This window comes from Carcharhinus amblyrhynchos, chromosome 26 (assembly GCF_965287045.1).
Source record: "Carcharhinus amblyrhynchos chromosome 26, sCarAmb.v2.hapA, whole genome shotgun sequence".
In the NCBI taxonomy this organism is placed as follows: domain Eukaryota; kingdom Metazoa; phylum Chordata; class Chondrichthyes; order Carcharhiniformes; family Carcharhinidae; genus Carcharhinus; species Carcharhinus amblyrhynchos.
This window is the reverse complement of record NC_137349.1, coordinates 32,212,106-32,227,874: the sequence shown is the minus strand read 5'-3', so window position 1 is coordinate 32,227,874 and position 15,769 is coordinate 32,212,106. Positions and strand designations below refer to the sequence as shown.

The 15,769-nt window shown below is 41.5% G+C and overlaps 1 protein-coding gene and 1 non-coding gene across 2 annotated transcripts in view; both read right to left on the bottom strand.

Annotated features, from left to right (window-relative positions):
* LOC145358933 (U2 spliceosomal RNA) lies at positions 1-192 on the bottom strand. The gene has a single exon (XR_013889527.1). It is a non-coding gene; the product is annotated as a U2 spliceosomal RNA (small nuclear RNA).
* A 1,043-nt stretch (positions 193-1,235) lies between these two features.
* ubxn6 (UBX domain protein 6) overlaps positions 1,236-15,769 on the bottom strand; it is a 47,700-nt gene continuing 33,166 nt past the window's right edge. The window contains exons 9-11 of the mRNA XM_080212828.1: positions 12,163-12,293; positions 4,902-5,047; positions 1,236-3,760 (exon numbers count right to left, since the gene is read on the bottom strand). Coding sequence (XP_080068954.1) covers positions 3,635-3,760; positions 4,902-5,047; positions 12,163-12,293 — 403 coding nt within the window. The 3' untranslated portion in view covers positions 1,236-3,634. The remainder of the gene's footprint in view (positions 3,761-4,901; positions 5,048-12,162; positions 12,294-15,769) is intronic.

The window sequence follows — 15,769 nt, the reverse complement described above, 5'->3', positions numbered from 1 at the left end:
ACATGATCCAAGCTGATTGGAATAGGCATAGTTCCTCCTCCAAGGCTTGATTTCATTTGCATCTTAGGCAAAAGGCCAAGATGCTGCTTTTAAAAATTGCTTCAAATGAAACTTAAATGTAACCTAATGACTTCAATCAAGCGCAGCATGTCGATACTACACTTGATCTTAGCCAAAAGGCCGAGAAGCGATTAGAACAGCTATTACCTTGGCTGGAACTAAAGATATTTTTGACAAACAGATTTAAGGTGGGCCTGTAATCAGAATTGACTGTTTTCATCAAATTTTGTTTGGTTTTGTTTTGAATACAAGATCATTCTGAACAGGTATATATAACACTAACAGGATAAGTAGCTCAGTGTAGAAACATGCAGTTACTGAGTGAGTTCAATGTGATTGTAGTGAGTGCCATTTAATGCAGTCTAAAGGTTCAATTGGTCAGTATTTGTTTCTCCAGTAACAAAGTATAACAACTCAGGCTGGTGCCTGCTATTTAATGGTTCCATTAACAGTATAGTATGCAACTGAAGCAATTAAAAACACTGCAAACATAACCAGATCATCAGAGCAGCGCAAAGTTGCTCAGAATGTTTGGTAAACAGTGTAGGCAGTCCATGTGTATTGCCAAACATATAGTAAATTGACATGTAAATAATAAGTATTTGAATACAAATGCCAAGTTAATGTAAAAGCTATTGTTGGAATTAGACACGGGTCAAGGGAGGTGTAGGAAAAATACATTGTTAAGATGGTGGCGCGGGCTCATTGGGCCGAAGGGCCTGTTTCCCGTGCTGTGTTGTTCTTTGTAGATTTTCAGAATTCTGTTCTCCAACTGGATATGATAATCCAGGTGATAATCCAGAACTGAGTTTATAATTTGTATTTTAAACTATTAAGGTTGAGCACATTTACAAGTTCTTTTCATTTAAAACATTGATTCAATTTTAATATAATGCTTCACTTTCTGTTGCAAAACCAAGTGTTATAAAGATTGAACTAGAATTTATATTTCACCTTTTACATCCTCCTCAAGTACTTCACAGTAATGCTTACTTTTGATGTAGCACTATTTGTTTACACAAGCAAGGTGATGATTAACTCTTAAGCTTTGATGAAAAATAAAATGTTGACCAAAACACAGAGAATGCTCCTTGCATCTCTTTTGAAAAGTGCCAGACAAGTTTCTACATGCACCTAAGCAATAAGACCTTGGTTCAATGTGTTTATTTTCTTAAAAAAAAAGCACTCCCAATACCATAACTTTCATTCTACTGTACTGTTTCAGTAACCTAGATTATGTACTCGGGGTGTGGCGCTTGAACCTACAACCATCTGACACAAAGGTAAGTTCCCCATTCCCAATATTTGTTTCAGGGCAATCTATGAGCACTGGACTACCCAGATGCCAATTTACACATGATTTACAACTGAGTTTTTGACAAACAATTCAACAAGAAGGCTAAGAGCAAATCCAATCTTGACCTCACCCAACTCCTGTAACAATCAAGAGCAAGTCCACAGGCCTACATTTCTCCCTCCTTTGCTCCAGCCTCAGATAAGGATGTTGAGGCCAATGTCAGATTCTGTACCATCTTCACTCTTGAAAAATCAGTAAACTCAGAGGAAAGATGTGATGGTGCCTGTGTCTGACAATATGTTGAACACATAGAAGACTCAAAATCTCTTCAGTGCAGAAGCAGGCCATTTGGTCTATTGAGTCTGCACCAACAACTATCCCAGGCTCTATCCCTGTAACCCCATGTATTTATCCTTCTAATCCCCTTGACATTCAGGGACAATTTAGTATAGCCAATCAACCTAACCAGACATCTTTGGACTCTGGAAGGAAATAGGAACATCTGGAGGAAACCCACGCAGAAACAGGGAGAATGTGCAAACTCCACACAGTCACCCAAGGCCGGAATTGAACCCAGACTCCTGAAGCTGAGAGGCAGTAGTGCTAATCACTGTGCCACCGTGTCATTCTTGGTTTGTATGGTTTAGTTCCACAGGAGGTTGCCCATGTAATAGGCAACATGGCTATTCAACTAGCAAATGCTTTGTAATGTCTCCAGTTAATCTGGGTGCCATATAAACATGAACATTTGTATGTAATTTATTAACTGTATCAGGAGTGAATCACATATTCAATGACACCCAAAGGAAACTTACACCTTTGTGTTAAAACGCTCCCAACTGATCAACTATACATTTGTGTCACTTAATAAAATTACAGCTTGAAACCCTTTTTAGAAATCCCATTTACATAATAAATAACAAAATGTTAAATATTACACATACAGCATTGCTAGCCCAATAATAATATTGAATTTGTTAACCAGCAATATTGTAGAGATAGTGCACTGCTGGGTACAAATTAATACTGTATCAAGACAGGTTTACTTCAAATGGTGCAAAAGGAAGAGGGAGTGGAATAATTCTGCATAGACAAAACCTAGACATCAAGAACATACTAAATTACAGCATCACATTTCACCTTCAGAATAACAGCCAAAGGTTTCTATGAACCTGATGAGAAAAGGAAATACTAGGAATACACAACAGTCCAGCTAGCAGGCAAACAAGTGGAATCCAACTTGATTCCAAAGGGAAACTTTTTGTATCAATGTTAGAGGTTTTTTTGTGTATATGGAGCCTTCCACTGACTTCACTGTGGCTCACATATGCTTTCACCTGAAGTGGCATACAATCCGCTGTTAGTAAACTGCTCCAATTTTTACTGAAAGCTCACAGATCTGCTTATAAAAAGGGAAAACCATTGGGCTTCAGCTGACCCACTTTTTCTACAATGATCTCGCCACTGCCAATGACAATTTAATTCTCTGAATCTCAAGTATCCTCTTCCAAAATCGGGTTATTTTACGAAACTGTGACAAAATACAAAACGCTTACTCCTGGCAGATCACAGCATACTTATTTTATCATGCTGGATACACTACAGAATGCAGAAGATTTCAAAATGTCAATCCAAACATGGGCTCTGGACAGTATTACAAATAATCATCCAAATCCAGACCTGGGGGGTCAGTAGGTAAAGTGGCAGTGATAACATGCAAAGTACTCAACAGCAGTAACTGACACTAATACTAAAGCTCAGGACATCACTGGTAAATAACAGTAAAGCTGTTAGCAAGGCCAAATCCTGCTCAAAATCAAATTCAATTCCAGTAGTTTAATCAATGGTCTCAAATCTTTTCATGCTGCCTTCTCTGCAACCAGGTTCTTGTACTTTTGGAAGTAATGCTCTTCTACCCATTAGTTCAAAATGCAGAAGTTCTAATTGATCCACTCAACATCACCCTCACTACTAATTGTGGTCTCAACCCAATGGGTGTAACCATAGTAGTTTTCCTTCCCTTTGGCAAGTACCTCCAAACCAGACCAAAAGTAGAAATTTAGTATCGAAGAGACTACATCTAACAGTAGCGTAGTATGTCCCATTAATGTCGCAATGTACACACCTGCCTTGAATCATGTTACTTCAAATGACTCCAGAAAAAAATCTTGATTCTTTCCTCTCCTATTTGATACAGTATTAACATGACACCATTTATATTATACAAAATAAATTTACATACAATATTCAAATGAGCACTGGAAGTCCATTTTTTACTTATACAAGTGTCTGGACATTAGACAGCAGTTCCGGTTTGAGCACACTGGTATGACTTTGTCCTGTAGCCTCAAGATCGGATAGAACCTCTGCATCCCATGTCAAGGTGAGCAAAGCAGCAGGAACCTGAAGGTGAAAGGGCAAAATGTCAGGGCTGCAAGTTTAAACTGGGATACTGGTCTTGAAGACCATTACTCCAAAGGGCCATAGCGAAGTTACAGTGCAGAAAGAGGCCATTCAGCCCACCGCGTTTGCACTGACCAAACAAAAAACTAGTTGCTCATTCTAATCCCATTTTCCTTCACTTTGTCCATTGCCTTGCAGGTTACAGCACTTCAGGTGCAAATCCAGGTAACTTTTCAATGAATTGAGCATTTCAGCTTCAAATTGGACAGTGAATTTCAGACGCCCAACACCCACCTGGGTGAACAAGTTTTTCTCCAGTCCCTTGTAATCCTTCTGCCAATCATCCTAAATCAATGTTCCCTGGTAACTGACACCTCAGCTAGGGGGAAACAGATCCTTCTCTTCTACCTTAACAGGGCCCCACAGAATTGTGTACAGCTCAGTTAGGTCACCCTTCAGCGACCCACCCCGCCCCCCCCCCCCCTCCCCGTTATCAGGAAAACAACTCGGGCCTATCCAGTCTTTCCTCAAAGCCTGCAATTTTCAAGCCCTGGCAATCTTTTTGATTACCTCCACTGGCTGGATAATAATCCCCTCCCTTCTTCGTATAAATAATTTTCAGCTTGTACACACGTCGGGGGAATAAAAACAAAGGTACTGGAAATTCACATCTGTATCTGTGCATAGAAAATATAGGAGTAGAAACTGGAACTAGCATAAAAGGCCACTACTCGAAACATTAACTAGTGTTTACATGATTTATCATTTCACCAGTCACTCCTATGTTGCACTCACCGTTTGCTTTATGCCCAAGGAGCCGGAGCACATGCAACAACCCTGTAGATGTTGGCATTCCTTCAATTTCCTGTTCTCTACATGCAAAAAATACCCATAATAGGAAATAAAATGAGCGACATCAATCCTCCCTGTTCTGCAGGAGGCAGGAAATTTGAACATCTTGTTATGGCAAAAGAACAAATGGTTCTTCAACGTAAGAGGTGAAGGAGGAACGAATCATTTCGGGGCATCTCCTATCTAATTGTTTTCAACAGGCATCAACGGAGTGAAGGAACTGAGACATCCTCATCTCTAACACAAGGGAAAAACACAAAGTTGAATAGAAAAATTGTAAACAATTTACCAATCCCACTTCAATAAACATTGCAGATTCGTCTTTCAGTTTCTGTCCTCCAGGAGCCACCAGTTCAAAAGGAATCCAATCTTTTTCCAGAACACTGTGGACAAATTCCCGAAGAGCTAAAACCCTCTCTCGGGCATAGAACGTCCCTGGAAGGAAGGAATCAAAATCAAAGTCATACAACACAGAAACTGGCCCTTTGGCCCACCATGTTTTCTTCCAACATATTTTCTGGCTCACTTGTTTTACTTTTGAGCTTCTGGGGATTCCCTTGAATGTTTGCATAAGTTGTGCATGTTATTGCTGTTTTTCTCTTCTAATCCACAGGTGCTTCGGTCCGCCTTGTTGTCCAACAAGGGGCATACACGCAATGGGTCATGCGAGGGCTGCTCTTGGATGTTTCGAGAGTAGCCTAGTGCTTCACGTCGTTAGTGTACGCTTAAACTGGACCAGCTGATGGGCAACATGACAGCTCAGTGACTATCCATGTATCTGCACAGCAAACAGTGATTTGGGCCAGTGTCTGTGGGAGTTTGCGCATTCTCCCCATGCTTGCAGGGGTTTTCTCCGGGTGCTCCGGTTTCCTCCCACACCTCAAAGATGTGCTCTTAGGCTGATTGGTGTAACAAATTGTCCCTAAATTAGTCTCCCCTCAATCTGGTTTCCAATGTGGAGTGCCGTAAGCACAGACAAGGGTCATGGGTGGAAGAGGGGACTCACAATGTTGAAATGGCGGCGCAGGCTCATTGAGCCGAAGGGCCTGTTTCCCGTGCTGTGTTGTTCTTTGTTCGTCTATGCCGACCATCAAATACCAATATATGCTTATCCCATTTACCAGCACTTGGACCATAGCACCATACACCATGGTGATTTAGGTGCTTGTCCAGATGCTTCCTACCTGCCTCCACCACCCTCTTGGGCAGCATTTTCCACATTTCCACCACCTTTTGGTGGAAAAGAATTTTCCCCAGATCCCTTCTAAACTACCTATTCACCACCTGGCATTTCATCTGTGGCCAGCAAAGATTTACATATCTCCATCAGGGCCCCTACAATCTCCTTCCTTGCCTCCCACAGCAGCTTGGGAGACATCCCGTCAGGCCCTGGGGATTTATGCATGTTTATGCCCGCTAAAACATTTAATATCTCTTCACTAATCTTTACATGCTCTGGAACTTCAGCACCCCAACTGAAATCTCCAGCTACAATGTATTTCTTAGTGAATACAGATGAAAAATATTCATTTAAGACCTAGCCCACGTCTAATTCCACACACACACTGCCCCTTTGGTTTCTAATGGGCCCCACTCTTTCCATGGTCATCCTCCTTCTCTTAAAAGGCACTGGGGTTCTCCTTAATTTTGTCTGCCAATGATATTTCAATACCACTCTTTGTCCTCCTAATTTTTTTGCTATCCAGGCTTTCCTAGACTTGCTGCCCTTGCCCTTAACTCTGAGGAACATGTTGACCCTCAATGCTCTCAATAAATTTACCACCAAAAATGGGAGAGATTTACATTGTTTTACATGCATGATACTTCAGCTTTAGACCACAAAATCTCTACAGTGAAGGAGGCTATTCAGCTTGTCAAGTCTGCAGTGGCTTGCTGAAAGAGCAGTCTACCTAATCCCACTCCCCTAGCTCAACTGCGTAACCTTGACCACTCTCTCTCTTTACACAGCAATCCAATTCCCTTTTGAATACCTCAATCAAACCTGCCTCCACCATTCTCTCAAGTTGGAGTCTGTGTTTCCAGACTCCAACAACCCACTGGGTGGGAAAAAAAATCCTCACATCACTTCTACTCCTTTTGTCCATTACTTGGGTTTTTGCCCTCTACTTCTTGATGTGTTTTTGAAAGGGAACAGTTTCTAACTATTTACTCAGTCCATACCCCTCAGGATCTTGAATACCTCTATTAAGTCTCTTCTCAGCTTTCTTTTCTGTAAGGAAAACAGACTCAACCTCTCCAATTTATCCTCATAGCTACAGTTGTTTATCACTAGTATTATTCTTGTGAATCTCCTCTGTACATGCTCCAATGCCTTCACATCTTTCCTCAAGTATAGCATCCAGAACAGAAAGCAGTATTCCAGATGAGACCCAATCAATATATTTTACAAGTTCAACATGACCTCCTTATTCCTGCATTCAATCTAGAAATCTATACGCTTCATTAAGTGCTTTCCAAACATGTACTATCATCTTCAATGACTTACATATGTATAAACCAAAATCCCCTTGTTCCTGCACCTCCTTAAAAGTTTCCCCCTTTATTTATACTGTCACTGCACATTCTTCCTACCAAAATCAGACATCAAAAGCCTCAGTGGAATCCCACACACATTCCCTCAAACTGTTGGGCTATAAACATTATTTTATGCAAATCAAATACTATTGAATTCACATCAACACATTAAATACAATTGTCAATTCTCTTGCCCAAACAAATTTGAAATCCTGATAAAAGCTCCTTAAGAACAGTATGCAGTTTTTCTTTTACACACAAAGTGCAGGAATGAGAAATAAGACTCTTAAAGGGCTTTTAAATCACTGGATTTAACTATTTATCAACAGAGGAGAGAAGACAATACAAGACCATAAGGATCAGGAGGCAGAGAAGATATTTGGCTCTTAGAGCCTGCTCCATGATTCAGTAAGATCATGGCTGATCTCAGATGCACTGTCCCATCCTCATATCCCACATTCCCTTAGTGCCTGAAAATCTATCAGTCTACACCTCGAATATACTCAATAGTTGGCCAGTCACAGCTCTCCATTGCAGAGAATTCCAAACATTTTGAGGATGCCAACACTTACTCGAAAGCTGTGACCCCATGTTCTAGGTTTCCCAGCCAGGGCAAATATTTTCGTATCGTCAAACCCTGCAAGAAATTTACACACTTTAAACAGACCATTTCTCATCCTCTGGGCTCCAGTGAATATAGTCCGAGTCAACTACTCAACCTCTCCTTATGGGACAATGCCCGTCATCTCAGGAACGAGTCCAACGGACCTTCACTGCACTCTCCCTTTAGCTAAGGAGAACAAGGTGAACACTCTGAGGTGTGGCCCATGCCCTGGAGGAGTGGGAGTGGGATTGGGATTGGCGGGTGGGGGGGCGGGGGGGCGGGGGGGCGGGGGGGCGGGGGCGCAGCAGCAGCAGGTTCAGATATTCAAGGTGGTCAAAGAGGAGAATCCAAATCTGGGGACTGTCACACTTAGAATGTCTACACTCCATCTTTGGAAAATAAAAAATATAGAATGTCAAGGCAACTCATGAATTAAACTCTTTACTCAGATAAAATGAAGGGATCAGCAGATGCCACTGACAGATTACATGCTAGACAACTCGCTGGCACCTCGTTGGTGCTGCAAGGAGTCACATGTTGGACTGTCATGGATGGCAATGGGTCTCACATCTTACAGGACTGTAGTGATTGGTGGTGAGTGTCACGTGTTAAGCAGCAGGAACTGCGGTGGCAATGGGGGTATGTGTTGTGGGAATGTGGTCAATGATTGGCAGTGATGGGGTCACGTGTACAGCACCCTGTGGGTGATGGTTAACAGTTGGCAGTGGTCACATGTTGGGTAGGATGAGGGCCCCAGGAGCCACTGAGGTTTGAGGGGAAGGGAGACCGATGGAGAGTGATAGAGAAGGGGTGGAAGAGCAGGTAGGAATTATTCTAGACAATAACAATCATCCTAAACATTATCGAGCTGTGCAAATGCGTCCCGATTCAGCCAGTCCCCGACTGGCAGGGGTTTCCAGCTGATGTTAAAAAGATGTAGAAGATTACTGAGGTCACCAGTGCCAGACCTGTGGCCTCAAAGACCCTCTCTCTTAACGGCTAGAGCACCCCAGGTTAAAGGCCATCTGCCTGCAGTGCTACAGGAACAGAGAAGCTGTTAAAACAAACAGCAATTTCCCTTTCGTGCTGCTTCAATGGAGATTAAAAGATCCCATGGCCCCGTATGAAGAACTTTTTCCTGTTGTAATAACCAACATTACTCTCTACGCACTCTCATCATTCCTCCCTCTCTCCTTCACTAACTCTCAATAATCAAAAGATGGGGTGAAGAACAGGAGAAGCAACAGTGCCCATGATCTCTCTCCCAGGCCCTGCTGCCATATTCTTGCTCACTCACCAACCTGTCCTATCCCTTTGCAGCTTCCTTGCATCCTCCTTAGTCCTTTACCTTCCCACTTAACATTGTATCATTAGTAAACTTGGAAACATTACACTTGGTCCTTCATAGCTAAAGCCCAAGTATTGGCCCTTGCAGTCTCCTGCTAGTTACAGCCCAGCAACCCAGAAAAGTCCCATTTATTCCAATTCTCGGTTTGACTAATCCTCAATCCATGACTTCTAATCCCACAAATTACAACTTTGTGCAAAAGCCTTATGCGTCTAGGTTTCTTGAAAATCCAAATATACTGCACGAGTTACATCCTCAAAAAGCTTTGTACAGATTTGTCAAACATTACTTGCCCCTTCATAAATTTATGTTGATACAGAAAATCATACTATGATTTTCTAAGTGCCCTGTTACCAATTCCATAATAATAGATTCTTAGCATTTGATTACTATTAAATGTTATGCTATTGGGCATAGTTCCGCATTTTCTCTCTTTCTCCTTCCTTGAACAGCAGGTTTATGTTTGCTAACTTTGAATCCACAAGATCTCTTCTAGAATCCAAAGAATACTGGAAGATCAAATCCGTACCTATTTTAAAACCCTAGGCCATCAGGCCCAAGGAATTTGTCGCTATTTAGTTCCTATCATTTAGTCAAGTTCTATTTCTTAACTTATCTTGATTTCTTATATTGAAGGATATACCTGGTTTGGAGGATATGGACTGTAAGAACACAAGAAATAGGAGCAGGAGTAGGCCATCTAGCCCTTCGAGCCTGCCCCGCCATTCAATAAGATCATGGCTGAACTGAAGTGGATCAGTTTCACTTTCCCGCTTTCTCCCCATAACCCTTAATTCCCTTGTCTATCAAAAACCTATCTACCCGTGACTTAAATATATTCAGTGAGGTAGCCTCCACCTCTTCAATGGGCAGAGAATTCCAGAGACTCACCACCCTTTGAGTGAAGAAATTCCTCCTCAACTCCAATCTAAACTGTCCCCCCCCACTTATTTTGAGGCTGTGCCCTCTAGTTCTGCTATCCTTTCTAAGCGGGAAAAATCTCTCTACCTCTACCCTATCTAGCCCCTTCATTATCTTATATGTGTCTATAAGATCCCCCCTCAGCCTTCTAAACTCCAATGAGTACAGACCCAGTCTATTCAATCTCTCCTCATAGGCTAGCCCCCTCACCTCCGGTATCAGCCTAGTGAACCTTCTCTGCACTCCCTCCAAGGCCAATATATCCTTTCTCAAATGCGGCGACCAAAAGTGCACACAGTACTCCAGTTGTGGCCTCACCAGTGCACTGTACAGTTGCAGCAAGACCTCCCTGCTTTTCTATTCTATCCCCTTGCTATGAAGGCCAACATTCCATTGGCCTTCTTGATCACCTGCTGCACCTACAGACTGGGTTTTTGCGATTTGTGCACAAGGACCCCCAGGTCCCTCTGCACCATAGCATGCTGCAGTTTTTTGCCCTTTAAATAATAATCCCTCCTACTATTATTTCTACCAAAGTGGATAACCTCACATTTGCTAACATTATACTCCATTTGCCAGGGCCTCGCCCACTCACTCAGCCTATCCAGATCTCTCTGCAGGCTTTCCGCACCTTCCACGAAATTTGCTTTTCCACTCATCTTCGTGTCATCAGCAAATTTCGCCACCCTACACTCAGCCCCCTCCTCCAGATCACCTATGTAAATGGTAAACAGTTGCAGCCCCAGCACCGATCCCTGCGGCGCTCCACTAGTCACTAACTGCCAACCAGAATAGCACCCATTGATTCCAACTCTCTGCTTCCTATTAGACAACCAATCCTCTATCCACGCTAACACCTTACCCCCAACGCCGTGCACCCTAACTTTTTGCAGCAACCTTTTGTGAGGCACCTTATCAAACGCCTTCTAGAAATCTAAAAACACCACATCCACCGGTTCCCCTCTGTCTACTACACTAGTCACATCCTCATTGAAATCCAATAAATTTGTCGAACTATGAAGAATGGTTGAACAAACTTGGATTGCTTTTATTGGAGCGTTGGAGGACGAAGGGGGATCTGATAGAGGTTTACAAGATTGTGACAGGTTTGAATAGAGTGGATAATCAAAATCTTTTTCCCAGGGTTGAAGAGTCAATTACTTGGAGGTATAGGTTGAAAGTGAGAAGGGCAAAGTTTAAAAGAGGCAAGTCTTTCACACAGAGGGTGGTGAATGCCTGGAACGCGCTGCCGGAGGTGGTGGTGGTGGAAGCAGATTCTACAACAATGTTCAAGAAGCATCTGGATAGATACTGACTAGGCAGGGAAGAGAGAGATACGGACTATGTAGAGACAAGAAAATATTAGATGAGAGGTGCATCTGTGTCAGCACAGACTTGGTGGACCGAAGGGCCTGTTCCTGTGCTGTTGTTTGTTCTTCAAGTTCCCCATTCTCACTCAACTCTTGATTCCCTATTATTTTAAAAGTCTCTGTCATTTCCTTCTTTTTCATTATAATTTTACCTGTCTCTGTTGGGTGCAGATTTCCTTTCATTAATCTCATCCTTTTTCATACCTATAGAAATGTTGCAATCTGTTTTTGTCTCTTTCAAGTTTTACTCTAATATCCTCTTCTCTCTTTCCTCGTCAATTCATTTGCCAAATTTGAAAATCCTCCCAATCTCGCTACTCTTTTTGGCGACAATAGAATCCTCGTCATTTGATCTAATATTAGTTTTAATTCCTCTTGCTAGCGTCCTCAAGAGTTGACCCGCTTGAAATCTTTACAAAACATATTCAACAATACATCTTGCAATCAGAAAAGATCACAGGCAAAAAGGATCTTGTGCATCAAGCATAACACATTAAAGAATGGTGTAAAAATTATGACTTCATACTTTTTCCAACCATTCCAGAAGCTACATAATAGATCACTGTAAATAGATACGCATTATCAGTTAGATATTAATTTGTGTAACTTTCGTAGAATAAAATTACTTAACCCAATACAGGATTCCACCAAAATTTAAAAGAATCGGAGGGATTATCAAATTAAAATCAAGAAATGAGTGAAGTGACTTGTAAGGATTTAAAAGCTCCTAAGAGTATGGCCAAATTGGCTGCAGTCTAAAAAGCAAGATTACCTTGTAAAATGTATCCATCCGGAAACCTTATGCGCAAGAGTGTGTAGTTATATTTCTTCAACTCCCTCTGCTCATCTCTCTCCCGCATGGCTTTAGTTCTCAGTTTGGTCATCCTATCCAAAGCTTCTGATCTGCCAACACACACCCCATTGCCACATTAATCAATACATCAAAGACCTGCATAAACAATTTAGTGTGAATTTTAAAATAGGAAAGGTTATTTATTATCACACATTTCCCCTAGAGGCTTAAAAACACGACATCGCACTCATTCAACTCTCACGTACTATCACTCACACAAAGACTGGATACAGATGAAGGGAAAGTCTGTGGGTTCTTAAATGAATCAATGTTTTAGTTGAAGTGAAGGTCTTACAAAGCAGAGGATTTTTCAGTAAGCCTCTTGTGGTCAAATTACCAGGAGGTTGGTTCTCAGGCAAACTTGTTTGGGAAGAGTCCTTCTCCCAGTTTCAAGATATGGCAGTTTATTGCCTTGGTTACTTACTTGACTTGCTGTGGGTTCAATGGCTGTCAGAGGAATCTCTGTCTCAACTTCTTGCTGAATTTTTAAAGTAAACCACAAAATGGCCTCTTCACCATGCGACCTGCACAAGCTAAAAGTTCTTTATTTCCAAAAAATGAGTAGTGGGATGATTACACATTGCGGTGTTGTCATTTGACGCTTTGAAATTCACCAAGTCTAGTTTGGAAGATCGACCATCATAATACAACAGAAGATCGATGGGAATCAAATCACATTCATCCAATACACATTGGATTTCAATGTTTCTTTTGTCCTTGGTGAAACAGAAAGATGAGCCAACTGGAAGGCTGCAGCTCTTTTGTTGACGGTCCATTCTTAAACAGGGGGATATATGAATTCTCCGGATGGCTGTGAATGTCCATATTTAACTGGATATTTGCTTGAGACTCAGGGCTGTCTGGAGCTCAGAAACCAAATGGTCACATGGTGTGCAATGGTCATTTTAATAGACTGTTTGTGTTGAAAGTTTTTAAAGTATTAACTAAAAGTTAATATATGGGAACGCAAAAAGTCAATCCAGTAGCAAGTTCCACATTCTACCCACTCTTAGAGTAAAAACTTTTCTGAATTGTCAATTGGGTTTATTCGTGTCAATCTTTATATTTACATACTCTTGTACAAATAAAAACATCTTCCTTATAGATAGCCTATTACACCTCTTATCTATTCGGCCATCTCAGCCTTCTCTCAAAAAAAATTCAACTTGTTCAGTCTTATAACTGCTTAGCTCCGATATCATCTTTATAAATCATTTTTGCATCTGTGCCTTCAGCAATGCCTCAGTATCCTTTACATAAGAGTTTAGAAAAGATCAGGGTACTTAACTGTGACAGTGTCATCTAGAATTCAGTCATTACATTGCTTGCCAACAACTCATGCTAAATAACTCTGGTGATAAGACAAGGACAGTATTTGATTCAATTACGATAACATTAAATGGAAAAGGTAATTTTGTATTTGTGTAGTGCCTCGTATGTCTTCAGAACACCCCAAAATGCTTCACATCAATAAATCACCAAATAAAGTATTGTCGCTGTTTTTAATAGCAAACATAGGGAGAGAATTTGCATTCAAAGGACAATTGTTTAACATTGAAACATAGAAGCTAGAAGCAAGAGTAAGCCATTTGGCCTCTCTGAGCCTTCTCCACCATTCGTTTTGATCATGTTCAATCATCAAATTCAATATCCTGATTCCTCCTTCCCTCCATATCCCTTGATGCCCTGAGCTTGAAATTATAACATTTTGGCCTCAACTATTTTCTGGGTAGTGAATTCCACAGATTCACCACTCTCTGTGTGAAGAAATTTCTCCTCACCTCAGTCCTAAAAGGTTTACCCCTTATCCTCAAACTATGAGCCCTAGTTCGAGACTCCCCCACCCCAAGTTCTGGACTGTTCCACCATCGGGAACATTGTCTCTGAATCGACCCTGTCTAATCTTGCTAGAATTTTTTAAGTTACTATGAGTTTGATGGTAAGAAGAATATGTGCGCGAATGATGGAGGGCTGCCAGTAATTATGGAGCTGTATCTCAGGAGACATCTTCAGGAACAGATACAAAGAAGAGGAGAATATCCAAACAGAACTCAGTCCCATTGTTGCACAAACACATCTTTGTTATCAAAGGGGAGAAACTATTCCTTTGGAAAGTTATTGGGGCGGCATGGTGGTTAGCACTGCTGCCTCACAGCTCCAGGGACCTGGGTTTGATTCCTGGCTTGGGTCAATGTCGGTGTGGAATTTGCACTTTCTCCCTGTGTCTGCATGGGTTTCCTCCAGGTGCTCCAGTTTCCTCCCACAGCCCAAAGATGTGTGGGTTAGTTTGATTGGCCATGCTAAATTGCCCATGGTGTCCTGGGATGTGTAGTTTAGAGGGATTAGTGGGATAAACGCGTGGGGTTGTGGGGATAGGACCTGGGGTGGGATTGTTGTCGATGCAGACTTGATGGACCGAATGGCCTCCTTCTGCACTGTAGGATTTCTATGATTTATACAAAAGAAATGGTACAACTGAGAGACAGAGAAACAACAGTGATTTATACAATTTATAGCTAAATTAGCACAGTGCTATAGAGATACAACAACTGTGCCAATATGGCAACATACAGACTGACAATTAAGAATCTCACATCTAATTCCTCAACTGCATTGCTGTGTGCAGAGTGTAGGCTCTGAAAATAGTCAGAAGAGAAGTTGATAATACAACCACAGAAGTTAATTGGACCTGTGACTTACTTAGCCTTGACAACACTCACCAGTATGAAAATGGTGTCCTAACATTACACTAAAGTGGGCCTGAAAGGGTAACTTTAGCTTTGCTTCAGTGCAAACCTGGTCCTCCCACTAAGACATGGCCTGGGACTGCTTTTGAAAATCGCCATATTTTGGCAACATTGTCTGCTCTCTTGCATCCCTTAGCAACCACAATAAAGAAACACTGGCACTTTTGATTAAGAATTTGGGGGAATAGTGTCATGACCAGAATTTGGTAACGCTATTCAGTTTGCTCAAAGAATAAAATCAGCCAATAACTGCTATAAAACCTTTGCTTTTGCCAACTGTTGCTGTTATTCAAGTTGTTTAGTCTGTTAATGTCTCTTAGACAACAGCATTTGGCATCAATCACTAACAGAGAAAAAGGCAATTAAAAAATAATCTCTCCTTGCCTTCCACAGCCATACATAAAATTTTAAAGTTTCTTTTAAAATGTTCGTTTTGTTACACTGCTGTACAAATGCCAGCAGTTCTGACACAGCTTATGATAACGTCAAAGATGAAGTTGCCAGATTTGCTAAGGCTATCCACAAGACAACCAATGTGTCACAGGCTGGCAGAATACTGACATGATACAAAAGAGAATACATAAATAGGCTGGAAAATTGGGGGGGGAAATTAGGCAGAGAAACGGAATTTAATCCAGACAATGCAAGATGATGCATTTTGGTCGATCCAATTCAGATGCGAACTAGAAAATAAATGGGCAGAACTATCAGGATGTAAAGACGCAGACAGATCTGGGAGTACAGGTCCACAGATCCTTAAAAATGGCAGCACAGGTGGA